This window comes from Ictidomys tridecemlineatus, chromosome 4 (assembly GCF_052094955.1).
Source record: "Ictidomys tridecemlineatus isolate mIctTri1 chromosome 4, mIctTri1.hap1, whole genome shotgun sequence".
NCBI lineage: Eukaryota > Metazoa > Chordata > Mammalia > Rodentia > Sciuridae > Ictidomys > Ictidomys tridecemlineatus.
This window is the reverse complement of record NC_135480.1, coordinates 135,148,542-135,170,658: the sequence shown is the minus strand read 5'-3', so window position 1 is coordinate 135,170,658 and position 22,117 is coordinate 135,148,542. Positions and strand designations below refer to the sequence as shown.

At 29.9% G+C, this 22,117-nt stretch overlaps 1 protein-coding gene across 3 annotated transcripts in view; it reads left to right on the top strand.

Annotated features, from left to right (window-relative positions):
* Vps13a (vacuolar protein sorting 13 homolog A) overlaps positions 1-22,117 on the top strand; it is a 256,331-nt gene that overhangs the window by 209,231 nt on the left and 24,983 nt on the right. The window contains exons 68-71 of one of the 3 annotated variants that reach the window (XM_005324116.5): positions 1,709-1,820; positions 18,576-18,661; positions 20,425-20,548; positions 21,746-21,820. In XM_005324116.5, the coding sequence (XP_005324173.2) occupies positions 1,709-1,820; positions 18,576-18,661; positions 20,425-20,548; positions 21,746-21,820 (397 nt within the window). Of the gene's footprint in view, positions 1-1,708; positions 1,821-2,020; positions 2,407-4,421; positions 5,040-18,575; positions 18,662-20,424; positions 20,549-21,745; positions 21,821-22,117 lie in introns of those variants that run through there. The other 2 variants (XM_021725635.3, XM_005324117.5) reach the window with 2 other exon arrangements.

Here is a 22,117-nt window from a genome sequence, read left to right as displayed (position 1 = left end):
GCTTCTCTGCTCTAATCTTTTATTTTCTTCCTTCTGCTAGGTTTGGATCTAGTTTGCTTTTCTTTTCCTAGTTTCTTAAAAGAGTTAAGTATTGACTCTAAATCTTCTTTTTTTTTTTTTTAAGTATTTTTACGTTTTAGGTGAGAACAATCTCTTTATATTTATGTGGTGCTGAGGATCAAACCCAGCGCCTTGTGCATGCTAGGCTAGCACTCCTACTGAGTCACAACCCCAGCCCTAAATCTTCTTTTTTAATAGGCATTCCCATTTATAAATTTCCTTCTGAACTCTCTCTTTGCTGTACATCCTATGTTTTGGTATGTTATGTTTTGTTTTCATTCATGTCAAAGTAGTGAATTTCCCTTGTGATTTCTTCTTTGATCTTTCATTACTTAGACTTGTTATTTAATTTCCAATTTTATTTAGTTTCCTAAATTTCTTTTTTTATATAGATTTTATCTTTATTCTATGTAGTTAGAAAATATACTTGTGTCTTTTTAGTACTTTTATATTTTTTGAGACATATTTCACATCCTTGAAATACTGTCTGTCCATCTGGTAGAATGTTCCATGAGGCTTTTCCAAGAATAGGTATTGTGCTATTGTTGGGTTGAAAGTTTTGCAGATATGTTCGAATTTTCCATTTCCTTACTCTTGTTGTCTAGTTGCTATTTATTATTGAAATTAGGGTATTTAAATGCTGAACTGTTATTGTTGGATTATCTTTTCTCTTAAATTCTTTCAGTGTTTTGCTTCATGTATTGAAGGACTCTTCTGTTAAGTGCATATTATGAGAATTTTTTTATTTAATGCTGGTTTTTTTCTTCTGGTTTTAATATAGCCACTTTGTTCTCTCTTTTAGGTACTATTCACATGACATTCTTTGTTACATCTTTCTACTTCTACCTTTATAGCTTTGATTTTAAAGTGAATCTCTTTGGACAATGTTTATTTAGTTGGATCATTTTTGTTTGGTTTTTGTTTTATCTATTCTGCTTTTAATTGGCCAATTTATCAGTGTGTATCATTGTTTAAGATAACAAACATTAAGCCCATGTACATTAAGCCCAAATAGGCAAGTATTCAAACTTTAGAAAATCATGTCATGTGATTGTTAACACCATAAGTTTAATGGAGATAGGCCATATGATCACAACAATGAGTAGAAAAGAAATTCTTGTTTAAAATTCATTGTGCATTCAAGATGTTCAAAATAAACAAAAATTTTAAAAAGAACTATTATCACACTGAAAGTAGAAATGAATTTCCTTGTCTTGGAGCCTGAGACAGGAGAATTGCACTTTTAAAGCCAGCCTCAGCAACTTAGCAAGGCTCTTTCTCAAAATAAAAAGGGGGGGGGGTGGGGGTGCGCTGGGGGCTAGGGATGTGGCTCCTCAGTGGTTGAGTACACTTGGGTTCCATCCTTAGTACCAAGAAGAAAAAAAAGAGTGCTTGAAATCCACACTTATAATTAGAATTGTACTGGAGGAAACCAAAGGTATTAAAGGGAAACAAATGCTCTGATTTTTATCTCAAGAAAACCTATTAACAAACTTTTTTTATAGTTTTATATTTTTTCTAGAGAATTTACATTATATCATATAAGCAGATTTAAAAATGGGAAAGTGATGTGGTATTTTTTACATTTTATAGTGTTTTACAAGGTTTTTTTTTAAATAACTTTTTTATTTGTATTTCTTTCCTCTAGAGCTACAGAATCTTATGAAGTGGAGAGTCTACGACCTCCTCGGTTTTTTAATGAAGATGGAGTTATCAGACCTTACAGGTTGAGGGATGGTACTGGAAATCAAATGTTACAGGTAAGTGAAGAAATGTCTTATAAATTAAAATTAAATTAGTAAAGCTAGATTTTTTTTAAGTACCTGTATGATGCTATAAATATCTATTAGATTATCTGGACTTTGATCAATTTTGATTAATTCCTTTTTTAAGTTTTTTATATTTACTTAGGCTTTAAAATACATTTATTTACTATAAGATTTTTTTTTCTTTTTTACAGGCATCAAAAAGTTTGATATGAAAACAATTAATGCATGACTTTGCAAGTGAAAGCCAACAGTAGATTTTAGTCTTAAAATTACAAACTACATACAGCTGTTTCAGTATTTTGAACATAAAGAAAAGCTTTTGTATTGGTAACTTTTTAATAGAATTTTAGTGAATCTAATCTTTTTATATATTCTTAGCTCTGCACTGGATTTGCTACATTTATTCAAAGCCAATGTGCCTTATTTATCCTCTTAGCATGTGGTACATATTTAGCCAGTTAGAACACTTCTATTTAGGATACTTCCTTCAGTTAATTAAACCACTACTAGCTTTTATATCAGATATAAGTAATCCTTATCTCTAATTGAAAATAAATAAAAACAAAACTCAGGAACACTGCCACTGTAGATTATTCATGGGTTCTTGTGATTTACTTTTGAAGATGTTCAAATGGCCATGATCTTCTTCCTTGGTGTTTTTTTTGTTTTGTTTTGTTTTGTTTTGGTGGTTGTTGTTTTTAGTTTTTGTTGATGTTGTTGTTCCTAGTGTAGTCTGTGTAAAACCTTGGAAGATTTGATATGTAGTTCACATGCTAGCCAGTATCTTTTAGTAAGGGAGGTTAGCTTCTGAAACACTAGATATTTGGAAGGTAGAATATTTTATGTGTTCAGACAACTTCTTACTTGATAAGTCAGACATTAATATCTGGATTTTGGTGTAAGTAACATGGTGATCATACTAAGCTATACCAATCTAAAGTTGTTTCTGTGGTTTAGATGTGGAATACTAAATTAAATCATTTGCTTGAAAACATACCAGTAGTTATTACATTATACAGATTCAAAAATACTTACAGTAATAATGAATATATGGCACTTCTTTATATCTTTGATATTTTAAATATTGTCATATTTAAAATAACCAGGGTAAAGATTTAAAACTTTAATATTTTACCTGCTTCATGTAGAGTATATAATATTGCACAAAATGTACATATCCATTTTTCTCTGAGCCTGCTGCCTAGTATATTAAAATGTAACCACAGAGTTAATGTACACTATTTAGTGAAGTGATATTATGCTGTGATTTTAAATTGTTCCTTAAAGTGTCACAATATTTGCAGTCTGTTGAAAGCTTGTGCTCTAAGGACTTATTGTGAAATCTCTACATTGACATTGTTTCATTCTTTGAAGATAGATAGTTGCAAAAATGACATTGGCTAACACTGTTTAACATTTCTACTCAATTCCTGACTTATCTTGTCAGAGCACAAATAAAATGTTATTAGGATTTTACTAGATTAAAAGTTGAGTAGTTTTCACATCACCTTTTAAAAAACTAAAAATACTTCTAACAAACTATTTTTAAAAATTTCCTAGGAAATAAGAATGAGTAGTGAGAATTTAGAAATATACAATTCTCATTATTATAATGGAACAGATTATAATATATAAGAAAACTATGAGTTATCAAAAATTTCTCATGGATGACGATTTAAGTGACAAGTAACTTATTTCCATGCCTTTACTAATTGTTTTATGAAGTTCTAAACTCTGGGATTTAAAGGCATGATTTTCTAAGTACTTCCAGAGATGCATATTATTTTTAATACTCCAGTCTTAGCATTTATTACTACAAGAGCTATTTCAGGGACTAAAAACTCATAACTTACTGTTTAGCAAGAGAGTTGAATACAGTATAAGCTGAAAATACCTATAAGAATTCTCCAGCTACCTTAATATGTTTACAATTAGTATTATTCTCTTACAGGTGTTAAGAAGTAGGTGGTTGTTCTAGCAATAGTAGTAATTTTTTTTTAAATGGAAACTACTATATTATTAGTGAGTGAGTTAAAATATATGAATACTAGTGCTGTGAAAAATAATTGGATGATATAAACTAGATTTAAAACCTCATCTGTTTAGGTTTCATCTAAATGATTTAATGACAGTGCCTTTGAAAAAATTTGATACTTTAAAATGTTTCTCTTTTTCTTAAAAAGGTGCTCTTTGTTCACTAATTTATTTTTGCCCATATTTAATAATTAAATATAAAATACTTTTATTGAGTAATTTTCTATCTAGAAAGCTACATATTATTATAGTGCTTCCTAGTAGTCAATTCCTACATCTACCAGAGATGTAGAATAATTTTAATATATTCATAGACTACCTTATTGATATCATAAAACCATTTTATACATGGAGGGTATAAAAGTCAACACAGTTTTATCTTAGGCCTGTTAAGTTATGGAATGTTATATCCATGATTGCAACCTGAGTCGCAGCCATAAAAATCTGCTTTAGATTATTTTAACTCCTTTAGCATTTCATATTTTTTACATGTTTTCCAAGAAATTTGCCATAATTAACTAACCTCTGTGCTTCTTTTTTCCTTTACCATGCTTTCAGAAAATTCAGTTCTACAGGGGATGGATTTTGACTCTCAGTAGCAGTAGTGATGATGAGGAGGAGAAGGATAATGATGATTAGTCAGATCTAAATTGTTAACATTCACATGTTCTTTATCTTTTAACTTGGAATGTTTCATTAGTGTGTTTTGTATGACTGCTATCATAACGTCTATGTGTCCACTTTTAGGGAGTTAAAACACTTTTATTTCTTTTCCAATGTTTTTCTGAATATCAAGATAAAGCAATATATAATTGGATTATCTTAAGCACAGAAAAAAAATGTATTTTACATCCAAAGTAGGGCGCACTCCATATTGTAGATTTGCTTTTATACACTTCATTGCTTTTGTATTAAAAAGTTTGTCCTTAAGATTTAAAGTTAGACTTAAATATAGCTTTTAATGTTCACTAATTTTAATTATCCACTTAACATTTGTTAGCACAATGCCTTCTTTTTATTGTTCTATGTAAATTTTCTGGGCTGTAATGTAAATAGCATTGTGTAAAAAAAGAGAAAATAGTAATGGTCATTCAATGTTTTTAGATTTATTTATCATTTTAAAGGTACTTTTTGTCAAATTTCTTTTAATAATAATAAACATACTTTACTTTTGAAGCTGTGTGAATTTGTTGTTCTATTCCAAAGCAATAGGTTTAAATATATCTGATTTGCCATGGAATGTTAGTGAATAATTTATAATCTAAGAATGAAAAAATATTATTTTATTTGGTTCACTTTCTATTGTTTTATTGTGAATTTTTGTGAAATAATGAACAAAGTTGGTTTTTAAAGTCATTATACTTGCTTATTAATTTATATATCTATTTACTATATATTATAAAATTTTATAAATTCAGAATTATTAGTAAGATATTTATAATAAACATATATATTTTTCTGGGTAATATAGGGGAATTTTGCATGTGTTTCTGAAAGATTTAAAAACAAATTCTTTTTATGTTTTGTTTTCTAAAGGTATTTTCGAAATTTCAACTTAGATAAATTTAATTCTATTGTTCTAGTTCCCTAGTTTATCAGATGTACTAATAATTAGATGTACTAATGGGGGGGACTACTAAAAGGTGAATAATGATTAGTATTATAAGTTTTAATCCCCATGACTGCTGTGCTTTTGGATCAACAGAGGAAGATTTCTATATGCTAAAGCACATTGTTTAAATTAAGCTTATATTAGATCATACAAGCTAATTCCCTTAACTGTTTAACTTATGGTTTGTTTCAACACATCATTTCTGAGTTTTTTTTAATTCTTAAGTTTATCAAACAAACTTTTATTTCTATGAACCTGCATTCTTTACATTCTTTGAAAATGACTACTCTAGATTTTAAAATACTGTGCTTTTCAAAAGTAAAACAGAAGCAGTAAAAAATAATTGGCTCTTCTGACATTTCTACCTGTCTAGCATTCGTTTAAATTAAAATAAAGTCAAGGGTATCCCTACTAAGACTAAGGCATATACATATATCAAAGAATTTATTGTTGATATCAGTAGTACTCTTATCTTTTTGGAGTAAGTAAATAAAAATAATGACCATTAAAATAGTACTGGCATCAAAAACTGAATTTCTATTTGTCACTACTCTCTCACCCTTGGCCAAAATCACAAAAACTTTCTCTACTAGAAACAGATAGACCATAAGCTATTATTATATATATTGTAGGAAAGAAAAGCCTAGAAATGCCTTCATTGGTTTCTTACATTTCAGCTTTATAAAACTATTGTTTTTCAAGACATTTTTACTGAGTTTCCTGTGGTTGGTCTGTGATACTTAAGTTTTTTGATATCATTTCATAAAGATGACCTTAATAGTCTTATTTATTATTAATATATCTGGAAAAAGTTCTGTTTATTTCAGTAACAACTTGTCATTTTAATGAAAAGAAATTGGAAGTAGAATTACATTTATTTAAAATCTCTCTGGCAGTAAGATTTTAAACAGTGTTATAGTAACTAGCACATTTCACTGATGTGGTCTTCTTTTATCATTCTTAAATTTTTAGCCCTTACAAGCAAAATATGAGTGGGTATGGTGGTATCCACCTGTAATCATACTGCTCATGAGGCTGAGGCAGAAGGATTACAAATTCAAGGCCAGACTCAGGAATTTAGCAAGGCCCTGAGCAACTTAGTGAGACCCTGTCTCAAATACAAAATATAAAAAGGGCTGGGGATGTGGCTCAGTGGTTAAACATTCCTGGGTTCAATCCCTAGTACCCCCTCCAAAAAAAGTAGTAAAATATATTAATATTAAAGTTTTTTATTATTAGTTGTTTAAAACATTACATAGCTCTTGACATATCATATTTCATACATTTGATTCAAGTGGGTTATGAACTCCCATTTTTTCCCCGTATACAGATTGCAGAATCACATCGGTTACACAACTACGTTTTTACATACTGCCATACTAGTGTCTGTTGTATCCTGTTGCCTTTCCTATCCTCTACTATCCCCCCTCCCCTCCCATCTTCTCTCTCTACCCCATCTACTGTAATTCATTTCTCTCCCTTGTTTTTTTTCCCCCTTTCCCCTCACTTCCTCTTATATGCATATAATTTTGTATAACGATGAGGGTCTCCTTCCATTTCCATGCAATTTCCCTTCTCTCCCTTTCCCTCCCTCCTCTCGTCCCTGTGCCCTTTTCTCTTTTTGTTTTTCTGGCACAATGAAATAATCTTTTCAAGCTTGTTAGACAAAAGATTATAACTGGATTTCCAGTATTGTAAAAACAAATGCTTTTATTGGAGAAAAAATGAATACTAAAAATTGCTCTGTACCTGTGTTTTATTGATGGAGATATATTACTGGACACAAATATCTTGTTCCTCATCATATATATAGAAATTAGGCTCCCCTTTGAGATTCTAATCAGGTGAATAGTTCTTTTGTTTATTAGTGGCTGTATAATTAATTGGAACTTTAAAATGGAATCTACAATAAAAGTCTAGTGAAAAAGCTATTTTTGAACATTGATTATATAATACTATACCTTTCATATCCTTTAACTTTATGAATACTCTAATTTCTACATAATCATTGCTTATGTGTAGTAAACAGGAAGAAAATTCTTCCTTAAGAAAGTGATTACCATGAGGGATTCATTTTCACTATCTCCCTGACTCTGGAATAACATTTGAAAAATGGCAGGAAAAAAGCTGTGAAAATCCTGAAATAGTGCACACCCATGATCATGGATGAATAACCAAGGTGTTAAGAGTATAAATGAATTTAAATATTATTCTGAGCTTACATCTGATTTATCTATATCCAGTTAGCACTCACGTTGGATATAGATAAATCAGATGTAAGCTCAGAATAATATTGCTCACTTGAAATATTCCTTATAAAACAAGTCAAAATAAATTTCAATTTAATCAGAATTTTATAAATTTTAGCTTTTGAAATTGTTCAGACTACTTATTTATGGGATTTTGTGTTGGTTATTAAAATGTACAGCTGGAGTCATTGTAGATCTGTGACTAAGATATTAATATTCATATGAAAAACATGTTAATGTATTTATATCTCAAGGTCATATATACAGAAGAAAACGACTGATATAATAGCTATTGCTCTCTCTCATTTAAATCCAATAATGAAATTTTGCATTAAACTTTGCTTTGGTGATGGAAAGAGGACCATCTTCAAGCTTTAGCTTTTTTTCTTTTATAGAAAAGAACAAATTTAAATTATAAACTATTAAATTTCCTTTCAAATGAATTTATAATGACCTCAAAATATTACAGGTCCCATGAGGTTAAGTAAAATGATATTAAGTGTATTGTTAATTTAGATCAAATGATTATGATGGATAAATAAAAAAATATCAGTTTAATTCATTATCTAGCTCCTTTGGGGTAAATGAAGATCAATTAAAATTAAATATTAATCTTTAATTTCAACAGATGAATGCCTGAGTATAAAGTAGTATAGAAAAGACTGAATCAAAGAATAAAACATGGTTTCAAATAGGTCTGTATTTGAGAATTAGAATAATTAATGATTTGCATAGATAGAACATTTTTGTGTTCATTATTATCTTTCAATAGGATGAATCTATTACAGCACTTATTCCATACCAACCAGTGAATATAGCAACAATGTATCTCCAAACATTAGTTCAAAAACACATTTAATAATTCTGTAAAACTGGCTTCTAATGTAACTTTGTTCATTGTATTTACATTTTTTAAGCAGTGAAACAGTAAAAGATTTCTACTAAGTGGCATTATATCATTTCTCAGGATTTTAGAGATCCTCAAATTTGTAAACATTCAAAATATTATAGATATTTGTGTTTTTAAAACAGAATAGTCAGATTTAGCTAAGTATTCATATTCTGTAATTTTGTCTTGAGCTTATTATGTTTTTCAATTAAATCAATTATCATTTCTCAACAACCTGTTAAGTACCTTAAATCCTGCAAGGATTTTTTAATATATTCAGTTAAATATGGACTTATATAAATTTCTAAAAGTATGCTCATTAAAGAGAAGTATAAGAAACTGTTGAAAATTTTCAAAAGCCTTTGTCTCTACCATTTATGAAATATTCTTATGAATTTATTCACTCAGTTCTGATCCAAATATATGAATCACCACTTTGTTTTTATTTTTTAACATTTTAATTGATGAATTATAATTACACATAATAGTGGGATTCATTGTGATATATTTATACCTGCATAAAATATAATTTGGTCAGTTTTATTCCTAACTACTTCCCTTTTCCTTCCCCCCACATCTTCCTCCAATATCCTCTTCCTCTACTTTACTGGTCTCCCTTTTGTTTTGTGAGATCCCATTTTTCCCCCTTTTCTCTTCCATATATGAGAGAAAACATGTGACCTCTGACTTTCTAAGACTGGCTTATTTCATTTAACATGATGTTAGAAATCAACTTATTACCTTTTAAAGATTGAGAAAAAAATCCCACTCAGTATTATCCTTAATGTAGAGAAGCTTAGTTTTCATTGCTGAAGCACATGAATGGCCAGAATCTTTTCTTTACTTGTGTATCTGATGTAGAAGCTTTTTTCTTTTTCATTGAACATTTTACTGTTTTGCATTTCCTTTTTTAAAAATATTTCTTCCTCTTAAAAAATAAATTTTTCCTTAAAATGTGTGTGAATGTGTGTGTATGTGTATGTGTGAATATATATATACATATATATATGTATATATATATATATATATTCCCATATCCATTGTTTATGAATATTGAAAACCAAGTTGTACCATGGAGGTATATTCTTTACCATTTCAGGTACTTTTTGATTTTTATCTGTGTTGTCTTTGAATCCTTTACAAAAATATTATAATGGCCATTATGTAAGTTTTAGAAGGGAGGCTGTTTTTGTTTGTTGTGTATTTCTTTTCTTTCAGAAATTACAGATGTTTGTAATTAGCTTCAAACACTGCCTTAATAACATTTGGAAGATAACCACCTTCAGCCGTCGTAGTCTTTACTTTTACTTCAGGATGAGAATTACAACTAATCGGGGAAAAAAGGGCTTAAAATAGCAGTCAGAACACCATAGTAGTGCTGAACACTCTTCCTCTGGCTTCATCTGAAATTTTGAGTAAGTGGACAAGAACTAGGAGACAAGGCTTAATGGATCTTACTCTTCATTTTGTAACTCTTCCTCTCCAGAAGGATACTTCTGAATGGAACAAGAAAATTGAAGAGAGCCAAATTTTGTTACCCAGGCTAATTAGAGGTCTTAGTACCTCAGATAAAGCAAATCCCATGGGAAAAGAAATCACCTATCCTTTGATGGAATTCTCAGAATTTATTTATTAGATTACCAAAAATCTCTTGGAGGAGTACTTGTCATATCATTTTGTAAGGCCCAGAGTTTTAAACATTTGATAGGGGTATGTCCCACAATGTTTATTTTGGACCAATGGAACCCCACTCCAAACTTCCAGTGTTATGTAAAAATAATTTTTGAATAAGACTGAAATTAATTATATCTTCTCTGGAGGTAATGGTTCTACCTAGGGAAGGTTTAGGTTTACTCTGTCAGAAGTTTTAAATGAATGTCTCTTTAATTCTGTAACTTGAATGAGACCAATTTAATTTCTAAAACTTTTTAAAAGTTTGTTCTCATTGCATTTGTTAAATTGCTAAACATATGAAGGAAAGAAAAATATTGTTATAATTGAATTTGAGTACATTTTAACGTTTTAAAATATTCTTTTAAATTGAACTCAGATAAGATGCATTTGGGTCGTACCCTCTTTTTACCAAGGGAGTAAATAGAGCTAAAACTCATAATATTAGTTTAGAAGGTCTTCCAGTCTTATTAAGGTATAGGTACTAAATTCTCACCCCAGGCTTGCTTAACTCATGACTTCTCTATTGGCTTGTTGGAGGTCTGCCTAGTAATTTCTCCCCGAGTTTCTTTGGATAAACTCAGAAATTCTCAGCATAAGCTGAGTTTAATAAAACTCATCCGTAAATGTGTGTGTATATGTGTGTACAAGTGCATGCTAAAAGTAGTTGTTAGAATTCTAGACTTTGAATGAGTTAGGATTTTTGTTGTTACTGGCTAAATGTCCTGTGAAAGGATAATGTTCGTTTGCTGAATTAAGTATTCATTTTCATGGGCTTCTCTCATTTATCTAAAAAAAATTTAATGTCACCTATGAAAGGAAGCACCATGTTTTTTGGTTTTTGTTTGTCTTATAAATTTAAATAATATTGATATCTTAGGCACTTCTGATGATAATTCTGATAAACTGTCTTAATGGCAATTTTTCAGTGAAAATTTACCTGTAAAGAATCCTATGGAAATATTGTAGAGAAAAATGGGGAAATGTTACAGAGAAAAATGCATTTAGTTATTTTTGTGGTACTTCAAGTCAGAGGTGGTTGTGTATGTTAGAGATCTCTTGAAGATGCAGTGTTAGAATACAAATATGGGAGGCTAGCTGTTTTGTGGAAGTTATCCTTGCTGGAATACATTGCCAGGCTACTTTGAATTTTAGAATTGGCAAAGGAATAAAATGTATAATTACATATATATGAGTGGATGTTTGCTGGCTTGATATGGGAGAATAGTTTATATGAATACATATAAAAAATTAATGCCATCCATGCATTCCTTAACTCTAGAAGTCTTTATTGAATTCTTGTTAGTTATGTATCATACATTTTTCAAGATATTAGGCTTCCAGCTTGGAGTTGAGTAATCAAGATTTCTACTCATCCTTCACAAGCTTAAGTCTAGTGATTATTTTTATTGTTAGGATAATTGGGAATAAAACATTACCCATTAGAGGCCAACTCTGTAATGTGAAAATCTTCACAATTTTATTCCTGTTGGTTGTGTAGGTGATAGATGCAAGCTGTAAGAAATTGTTAGAATCAAAAAACACATAAGATATGACTCATCTCCAAGAGGATCCTGACATTACATCAAAGTTGAAACATTGCAAGAGCTGTGGGATATCTGAATCATATTCCACCGAACAGTTAAAATGAAATTCTACTCTATCTCCTAGAATATATACACACTTGTCTCTTGGAATCTGTAGGAGATTGATTGCAAGACCTCCAAGGACACCCAAATCTGATGCTTAAATCCCTTATAAAATAGCATAGTGTTACATATAACCTAAGTATATCCTCTGAACACTTTACGTATCTATGGATTACCTACAATGTAAGTGCTATGTAAACAGTTGTCATGCTGTATTCTGAGGGAATAGTGACCAAAAATAAAAGTCTGTATACATTCAATACAGATATAATTTTTTTAAAGAATTTTTGTTCCATAGTTATTTGAAACTACTGATGCTGCAGCCACAAATATAGAAGGCTGACTATAGTTTTTCTGTGCTTTTTTTATAAAAAAATATTTAAGATACAGCAATATCCTATGGCTCAGGGTCTGAATTCTTACACTAAGTTAGCCTCAAATTCTAGTTTTTTTCTTTTACTAGATTTTTAGTCTTTTCTTATGCCTGTCTGATTTCAGTTCCAAATTGTAAAATGGAAATATTGTACTACCTATCTTGGTATTGTTGTTAGGATTTAAACAAATGAGATAATATATGTAATTATTAATATTATGCCTAATAAGAACTATATTGTATTTTTATTGTTCCAGATGAATACCAGTTTATGCTAGTTTTTGAACTCCATTATATAAATTCTATATTCCTCATTTGTCTCCTCTTTGTCAAGATAAAAGCATCATTAAATTTCATCCTTTTTGTTTCCTTTCAAGGTTAGTAGAATAGTTATAATACCATGATAATTTCTGCACATTAATTGGTAAACCGTAAGTTCTTAGTGATTTGGACTGCACCTAATTAATTATACAATATTTTAAAAGAAATGTTATTTTCAGGTATATGTAATGTCATGGATCAATAAATGTTGATCACTTGGAGGTTCTGCTGGAACTGAGTGAGATTGTTGTAACTATGAACTTATTACTGATGCACCCACTCTGGTTCTTCTAGAATGTATTGGGTAGGTTAATTGAAAATCTGATGTTGTTGATGCACAGTTACTCTGCAAGCATAATTCTGTCATTTCTCCAGGCTGTTTTGATTATACCAGTTGAAAACAATATATAATATATAATGATATCTTTCCTTTGATTTTATGTCAAAGGGTTATATTCAGCTTTCTGGTCTAAGCTGTCAATATAACCTATAGCTATGCTTTGGCTGACAATCAAGGTAGCTCATTAATATGAGAGGAGAGGAAGATAGGAGGGATAATCCCTCTCCAGAAATGATGACATAGTCAGATTTGATTTTTTGTTTAATCAACTTGCTTTACAGGGTAGACTAAATATCACTTCTTCATTCTTGTTTACATTTATTCTGTTATATATGAAATCATTGAGTTTTAAAATAATTGATTTCAACTATATTTAATTATGAAGCTTGAATGAATACCCCCTTTTATTTGCCATGGCACTGAAATCTCAAATTTGAACTGAAATATTAAGACATCTTTTATCCCTAAACTTTGAGCACATTACTCTTCAGAAATTATTGAGTTTTTTTCATAAAAATAGATTATTTTGAACAACTTGGTCAATTCTTAAATAATTGAAAATAATAGCACTTGCCATTTTTCAAGTAATTCCTTGGATTTTGTTGTTTATACAAATGGTTCACATTTTTAGTAGAATCTATTTATAAACCTTTCCTCTTTCAACATCTCTTGAATATTAAAATTAAATAATCTATCAAAGTTTTTCTTTATTATCTAATAGATTTTATCACTTGATAGCATTCATTGTTAATTCATCTTTCATCTAGATGAATTTCATTTTCCTATAATCTCCCATGGTGTTGTCTTAAATTTTTTTAAACTATGAGACCCTTACAAAAATTTCAGATATTGATCATATTTTATAGTTTTTGCTAAACTATGTATTCTTATTTTCACTTAGTTTTTAAGAATATATTTTCAATGAATGATTAACACTTTATATTGCTTGGGATTTAAACTTTTCTATGTTTATATTTTTCTTTGCTTTTTCAGAATTTTGCTATTTTATAACATTTTGATGATTGGAAAGTATTAGAAATGTTATGTGTGATACTATCTTTTTTAATATGTTCTTTTTCTAATGTATTGGGATTTATCTGACAGAAAATGTGGATATTAGTAAAGTAACTCTGACACTAGTATCATCAAGCTCCTAATCTCTTTGTGTATCTAAATGTGTGATTAATTTGATTGGATTTATTTACATTTAAAGTATCACTTCATTTATATAAAGTGCCATATATACTTTTCAAAATGCCAGGGAGATTCTTTTACCAATAATCATTTTAATTCTTACCTCTACATTTTGACAAATATATGTAATGAATGCAGCTTCTGTTGTATTATTTTGTTTCTTTCTTTTTGAAAGTTTCCCAGTTTATGATAGGTAAATCACACATTCTTTTAATGAATAAGGCAAAAAATATTTTTCTTTGAACACGAAAGCATATAAAGAAGACTGACATGTCTAATGTATTGGCTATTGTTAATCCCTTCATATTTCAGCCAAATCTTGATATTTATGCAAAGGCTTTATAGTGATTTCTAACCCTGATTTTGCTAATTCTTCATTTGTTTTTAAATGGTATCACAAATTATTTTAATAGAAACATTTCATACCTAGCATCTGTTTGGGATAGAGTAATATAGGATATTAACACTAAACTTATTGGATACTGTTGATCTAGTTTAAAAATTCAACAACTACCATCTTCTAGGATTTTCAAAGATATTCTTGAGGTGCCTTGAGGGAAGTGTGTCTGACACCTTAAGAGGAAACATCATGGTATAGTGAAAAGCACTGGAATTAGAAGTGAAGAAGCCGATGTTCTGAGCTCAGTTTTGCAACTGACCCAAGTCACTTAATTGTAGGATTATATATTTATTATTAATAATCACATAAGATCATTGTGAAGATTTACATGGATTGATTAAACACCGGATCCTCATTTTCTTGATGTAAAGGAAAAGATTGTTTTGGATGAACAATACCACTCTTTTAAGGTCTAAAATTCTCAGGGTGGGAGGGTTCAAAAATATATAATGATGTTTTGAAAAGTATAGATCTTTCATATATAATGTGTTTATAAAGTCAAATAATTAGGCAGAAAATTTGTGACCAAAAGTGTGACATTTGTATACTCCTTGCCACGTGACAGAAGATGGATTTGGCTGATAAGCTATCACAATCTCTCCCATGCGTCTATGGATTTAGTTTCAGATTCTTGGATTCTGCTTATAATGCCATTATTGCTGTATTTTCACACAAGTAATAGAGACTTCAGCAACATTTTGCTGTGCAATGAGTTATATTTGATGTTTATTCAAATATATCAACTCTAATAACAAAAGGTCCAGTTTATTATGTTTCAAAGCACATTACTATGATCATAACATCTGTTAATTTTTTAAGTGTTGTATTTAAGATTTTGGATGAACTCCAGAAAGCATTGCATGAATTATTTTTTTAGGTTTTTTTAAAAAATGCCAGATGCTATTGTAACTATTGAAATTGGTTTAATTGCTGATAGACACAACTTAGATTTGATTTGAAAATTAAAAGTGATGAAAGGTAGGGTCAACTGCAGTGCCCAAACTTAACATAATATTAAAACAGAAGCTAGGTGCTTGAAGTGAAACAATGGCTTTGGGGTTATTTGAAGATTATAATCTTTTAAGGGGATAGAGAGTCTTCTGTCAGGAGTGGTGTCTTTGAGGAAAGCAACATTTATAGTCTTGATTTTAAAATGTGACCATGTAGAACAAAAGAGAACAAATATTTTGTAGTTTAATTTCAATACAAACAATCATAATAAAAGTATTTTATATTTATTATTAATAAAAACTTCACTTCTCTCCTCACCATTGCCTTTAACAAGCCCAGAGATAAATACTGTTAACAGATCAGTGTGTACTCTTTCAGAAATTTCTAATGTTTATGCATTTCCCTATGGATTTCCTCCATACAATCAGTTCAGTAATATAATTTATTTTCACTTAATATATCTTCTTTTTCTGTATCTGTACACAGAAATCTGTCTTTTTATTATGACTTTATTATGACATTTCCCATTGTATGGCTGCCCCATAATTTATTTGTTCAGTCCCTCATTAATGAACATTTAGATTTTTTGCTTGTAACACAACATTGCTATAAAGATCTTATATGTATATTTTGGCACTTGTTGGTTAAGATAAATCCTATCAGTGGAATTGCTGACTTGTAATTGATTTGTATTTTCTTGTTTTTGAGTTAAGTCTCCTTATTGGTCAGTTTGTTGTGTTTTTTTGTTTGTTTGTTTTTTGTTTTTTTCCTGAACTACCTATTCATATCCTTTAGATAATTTACTCTTGTTTTACCATTTTTCTCTCATAGGTTTATTTAAATCAGTAGACTTCTCTAGATTATGAAATACCTCTCTGTATTAACAAACATTTTCCCGAATTTTCCTGTTCTTTTATTTCTTTGCTTATTTGCTTATTGTTTTGCCATTCAGTAGTGTTTATATGTTCTTACAATTTTTTTATTAAATTTCATGATCTTAGTTTTATTTGGGCTTTTCCTGATGGGAGATTATTAAAATGTTACTTTCATAGTATTTTTACAGACCTCTGTATACTTGCCTGATTGACCCATGCAGGATTTAGTATATAGAAAAATAGATCCAGTTTTAGCCATCAAGTTGTCTAAAACTATTTATTAGATAATGCATGCTCTTACCCACTAATTTGAAAGGTGGTTGCTGTCACAAATTACTATATTCATATAAAAAGATTTTTATAAATCCTATATGCATATTGGTCAGTTTCTGTAATTTGTATTTTTTTCATTGGTTATGTTAGTATAAACTTTCACCAGCACCAAGCTGTTTCATTACTGCAGCTGTACAAGTTATATTAATGATGTTAGGGTATTGTTCTCACTCTCCTTTTTTATAATTTAATTGATATTATATTTTTCTTTCTACATAAATTTTATTATGATTTTGTCCAGTCACTTATCTTCCCTCCTCTACCTCCACCCCATCCTCCTAAAATTACCATCTTGGGACCACTTTAAAAGAGAATATATGTGTTATGTATAAATGAGAAAGGGGGTAAATAATATCTTTATTATAATGAATTTTTATGTTTATGAATAAGGCATGGATTTTCATTTTTAAAAATTGATATACCCCCCTTAGGAAAGTATTATACCTTCTATTACATAACTTCTGCACATTGTTTATAAAATCATACATATAAGTATCTTTTTTATCTTACAAGAATAATTTTTTCTTTCTATTTCCAAATTGACTACTGGGTTTTATGTATTTTGCTTCCTAGATAAATTGTCATCTGCAAATAAGTTCTTCCCTGCCTCTCTAATTGAGGCTTCTTTCTCTTTATTTATATCTTCTTGAAATATGACCCATTTCACCTGATTTTTCACATTTATTTGCATAATTTATAAGTTAATAATACTTATTAATTTCTTCTAAATCTGTGCCTCTGTCCCTTTTAATTTCTGATATATTTGTGTTTAATTGCCTTACCTATTTGTAGATTCTTTTTCTCAATTTTTTGTGATCTTCTAAGTTAGAAACTTATTCCACTTGGTCCTCTTGCTCTAAAAGACTGGTTCCTAAGACATTACATAAAAAACCATGCCTCATCATGCTGTTTCAGTTTTTTATTTCTGTCTCCATTAAAAATGAAGCCATTCTATCCACCTTTTATATCAAGACAATTATGAAATCATAGCTTCTAAGCTAAATATTTGTAGTTTTTTTTTAAAGATACAACTTTAAGAAACACAATTTTTTAAAAGTCTTGTATCTTCTTTTTGAATTTCTTGAAGACTTTTAACATTTTGCCTAAATTCTTAACATGCCTTTTTTGAGGGATCATGATCACAATTACATTACTTACCTTTCGAAACAGTCTAGCCTGCTATATGTTTTAAATAGAGGAAGTAATTATTATCAGAGCCAATTACATTGAAAACAAATTTTAAAATTATTTTTATGGTTATGTTCATATTTTCTGGAGCAAATAATGGTTAACACACAATATTGTACATAGGCAATCTTTCAGTAGTCTTAAAAATAAATTTAAAGATTGTTACATAGTCTAAATAGGCCTCAGGGCTCCTATTTGTCTAGAAACTCTGCTCCTCATTTTTAATGAGTTCTGAGATTGGCAAAGAAAAGTATCTTTATAGAGCAGGTGAAATTTCCAGGGAAGAGACAAAGTGGGGGCTAATAGTTATTTATGTGATGCATGCATTTATGAGTTTTATATATGTTCTATACAAATGTAATCTAATATTAATATATTTTCTGAGATAAAATGACAACAGTTTAATACCTCATTAGATTGAATTTAAACATAACAATATTTTTTAAAATCTACAATTTAAAGATTGGCATTGCTGCATTCAAGAAATCTTAAAGCAGTGTAGCAAATACTTTTAAAAAGGAAGCAGCAATAATTTTTTGAATGTTTGAATTTTCTGATATGTGTATTTTTTGTATATTAATGATTTTCCCCCATTGAGAAATGATTTTTAGAGGAACATAATATATTATGGAATATTATCAATTTTCTCACTCTCACTTTTTTTTAGGTAATGGAAAATGGAAGATTTGCAAAATACAAATATTTTACCCATGTCATGATCAATAAAACAGATATGTTTATGATAACTAGAAGGTAACTTGCTTTCTTTCTCCATTGTAATTAGATAATGGGTTAACTAACAGTCACTTGTTATACATCTTTTGTTCCATGTAGTCCTGCTAACTCTTGTCTTCTTTCTCTAAAAGACTGGTTCCTAAGACATTACATAAATTCCTGTTTAGATTTGTGCATATATACAGGTAAATAGCCACACATAACTTTAAATTAGATTCTAGAGGATTTGCTTCAATCAGTTTATTGTATGCAGAAATTTTATAAAGCTATTCTCTCAGAGATCATCTCTCCTTCCTCTGAAGAAGTACACAATTTCAGGTTACCATAAAAGTCAATAGTACTCTGATTGTATCTATTCATTATAATATAGAGACCCAGTCACACAATTTTATACACTAATGGAAGTTGATAGCATTATATGTAGATACTCCTGGCAACAGTGACATCTTCAGATAGAACTATAGACAGTGGAAGGGTTCTTTGAAAAATACTCAGTGATACAGCCTGTAGACACAGCTGTCCATGTACTCAAACACTACTAAGTTTGTGCCAACAGCCACTATAATCCACTATAATTTAGGAATGGTGAAAGAGAGGATGAGAGGCAGAAGACTGAGGTGAGAGACATAAAGCCAGATTAGCTTTCTCCTTCTGCATTTCCACCAGAAGCTAGCTATTTCTTTAACTTGGTCCCTTAAATTGAAAGTATACTTATTTAAAAGAAAACTCTGGTTACACCTAAAATTGATATTTCAACCAGAAAGAGAAATTGCAGAAGAAAGATTTTTGAAGAAAGGATTAAATAGAATTATTTTAAACAATGCATTTTCATTTCTTAATTTCTTCTCCCAAAATAGGAAAACAAAAATTGATTAAAATGAAAAGCATGTGATGGCACATGCCTGTAATCCCAACATCTGGGGAGGCTGAGGCAGGAAGATCATAAGTTCAAAGCCAGCCTCAGCAACTTAGCAAATCCCTAAGCTACTTAGTAAGACCCTATCTCAAAATAAAAAGGACTGGGGATGTGGCTCAGTTGTTAAGTTCCCCTGGGTTCAATCCCTCTTACAAAAAAATGAAACCCAAGATGATGACTATTTGAAATTTCCTTCTAAAATTGATAATAGGGCTTGATTTTGCCTGTGAAAAACCCAATGCCTCTCAGCATGTCAATTTTGTTTAACGTAGTTAGAAAAGTCTCTTTCTGATATATGCTGGGAAATGTATAACAGGAGTCTTAGAATAATACAATGAAATATTTATTCTAAAATGCTAATTATATGAAAGTTCTCCAAACTATTGGCTGGTAATTGGTTTCTATTTCTAACATTTTTTATTTCTCATGTATTTGTCTTTATAAATACATTAGTTTTTCTTGTTATACTTTAAATTTCCTAGTAAGCATCACTTTAGTTGCATCCCAAAAAAAATTGTATTATATTTTCATTCTGTTCAAAATATTTTCTAATTTTCTAATTTCCTTTGAAATTCCACGGGTTATTTTAGAAATATCTTAATTTATGGGCATTGGAAATATTCTTGAGCTCTTCCTGATATTTTTCTAATTTAGTTCCATTATGATCTGAAAATATACTTTTATGGTTTTTGTTCTTTTAAATTCATTAAAAAAAATTTTTATGACCTAGAATATAGTTTATCTGGAGAAATGGTTTATGTGCACTTGAAGAGAATGTGTATCCTGTTACTAGATATAAGTGCCTCTGTTTTTAAAGTGGATTCTTTGCTTTCTTCCCTTTGCCCCCTCTTTTCTCCTCCCTCAGTGGTGTATTGTTTGTAACAAAGGGAGCATTTGGACAACTTACATGTGAGTGGCAGTATAGTTTTGATGAATTTACCAAAGAGCCTTTCATTGTTCATGGGAGAAGATTGCGTATTGAAGCAAAGGTATATTGAATACATTTTTTTCAAAAAACTTGGAGCTGAAAATATACATTGTAACAGTTACCTTTACTTTTGTAATGTTTCTTCCTCTTTTATAAGTGTTCTTGTGGTCTTGGTGTGGTTTTCCTAAAACTGATAGTTGGGCTTTAATTGAAGGGGATACGGGGAGGCCAAGGGAAAAAGTTCTATTTTCTGTGCTATTATATTGACAACAGCATTCCTAGTTTCTTATTTCATAAGCAGGAATAGAACCCCAACTAAATATGAAATAATGGATGGTGGCTATTACCCTCTGCTCTAAACCATGGCTTTCCTGGTTTTGTTTCTTGTCTTTTTCCCTTTCCAAAGATAAAAGTTCCCCTTATTTCCTTTTTTCCTCTTATTTTCCTTTCCAAAGATAACAATTCCCTATATTTCCTATTTTCTTCCTTTTTCACCTTTTTGAGACCTGTGTCAGCAAACTGCTATTCTGTTTTAGATAGAAGAAACTGATTTCTTCTAAGTTCTATATTTGTGTGGATTTTTTAATTACTTAAAAGTATTGCTAAACTAGTAAAACCTACCATCTTCTTTTATAACAATACCCATCGTGGTCCTTAGTAGTACCACTTTTCTTTCTTATTTATCCCTCAAATGGTTAATATCTGCTATTAAACAGTTTCCCCCAACAAATAGCAAACAATACCAAAAGAGTTGTGAACAGTAATAATCTAGGATCCAACCTTATTTCTTTGACTCTAAACTGCATTCCTATTTCATGACTGGTTTAAAATGTCACAGGTACACACATACACACACACACATGCACATACCTATATAACTTGTGTGTATATGTATGTGTGCATATATATGTGTGTATTATTTTTGAACTGGGCTCAATCAAGGTTGCACAGCCTTATATTAAGAAATGAGGAATTATTTGAAAAGAAAAAATAATAGACATCCTTCTCATCCTTTTATGTCCTTAGCAATTGAAATCTCACCATAAGCCTTTTAACTTGGGTTTAGTGATATGTGAGAATGTAGCCTTTTTTCTGTTTGCTTTGATTCTTCTTTGTTACCCATTCTTGGCTTTTTAAAGGTGCATATTTGTGTAAAATGGATACTTTAAACATAGGCTAATAAATCTGTCTGGCATTTCTTTCTTGTATTTTTACAACTGGATTTTCTTTTTAATAAAGTTACATATTCTGCTTATAGGAACGGGTGAAGTCTGTATTCCATGCCAAAGAGTTTGGAAAAATAATTAACTTCAAGACCCCAGAGGATGCAAGGGTAAGTATAATGAATCTTTTACTTAAACTAGCTAGGTACTTTTCACATTAAAACCATGTAAGTTTAAAAAAACAGGATAAATTTTGTTTGGGATTTTTGTTTTTGTATTTTGACAGTTTTTAGAATGTAATTAGTATTTCCCCAAAACATTTTCCACTCAATTTAACACTCCTGTTTGCTTCTCAAATCAAAATGGTCTTTTAAATCCTAACTATACTATATTTTAAAATGTCAAAAGCAGAAGAAATTATTTCATTCTAGTGTTAAAATCTCAGTTCCAGCAGAGAAAGTAGAGCC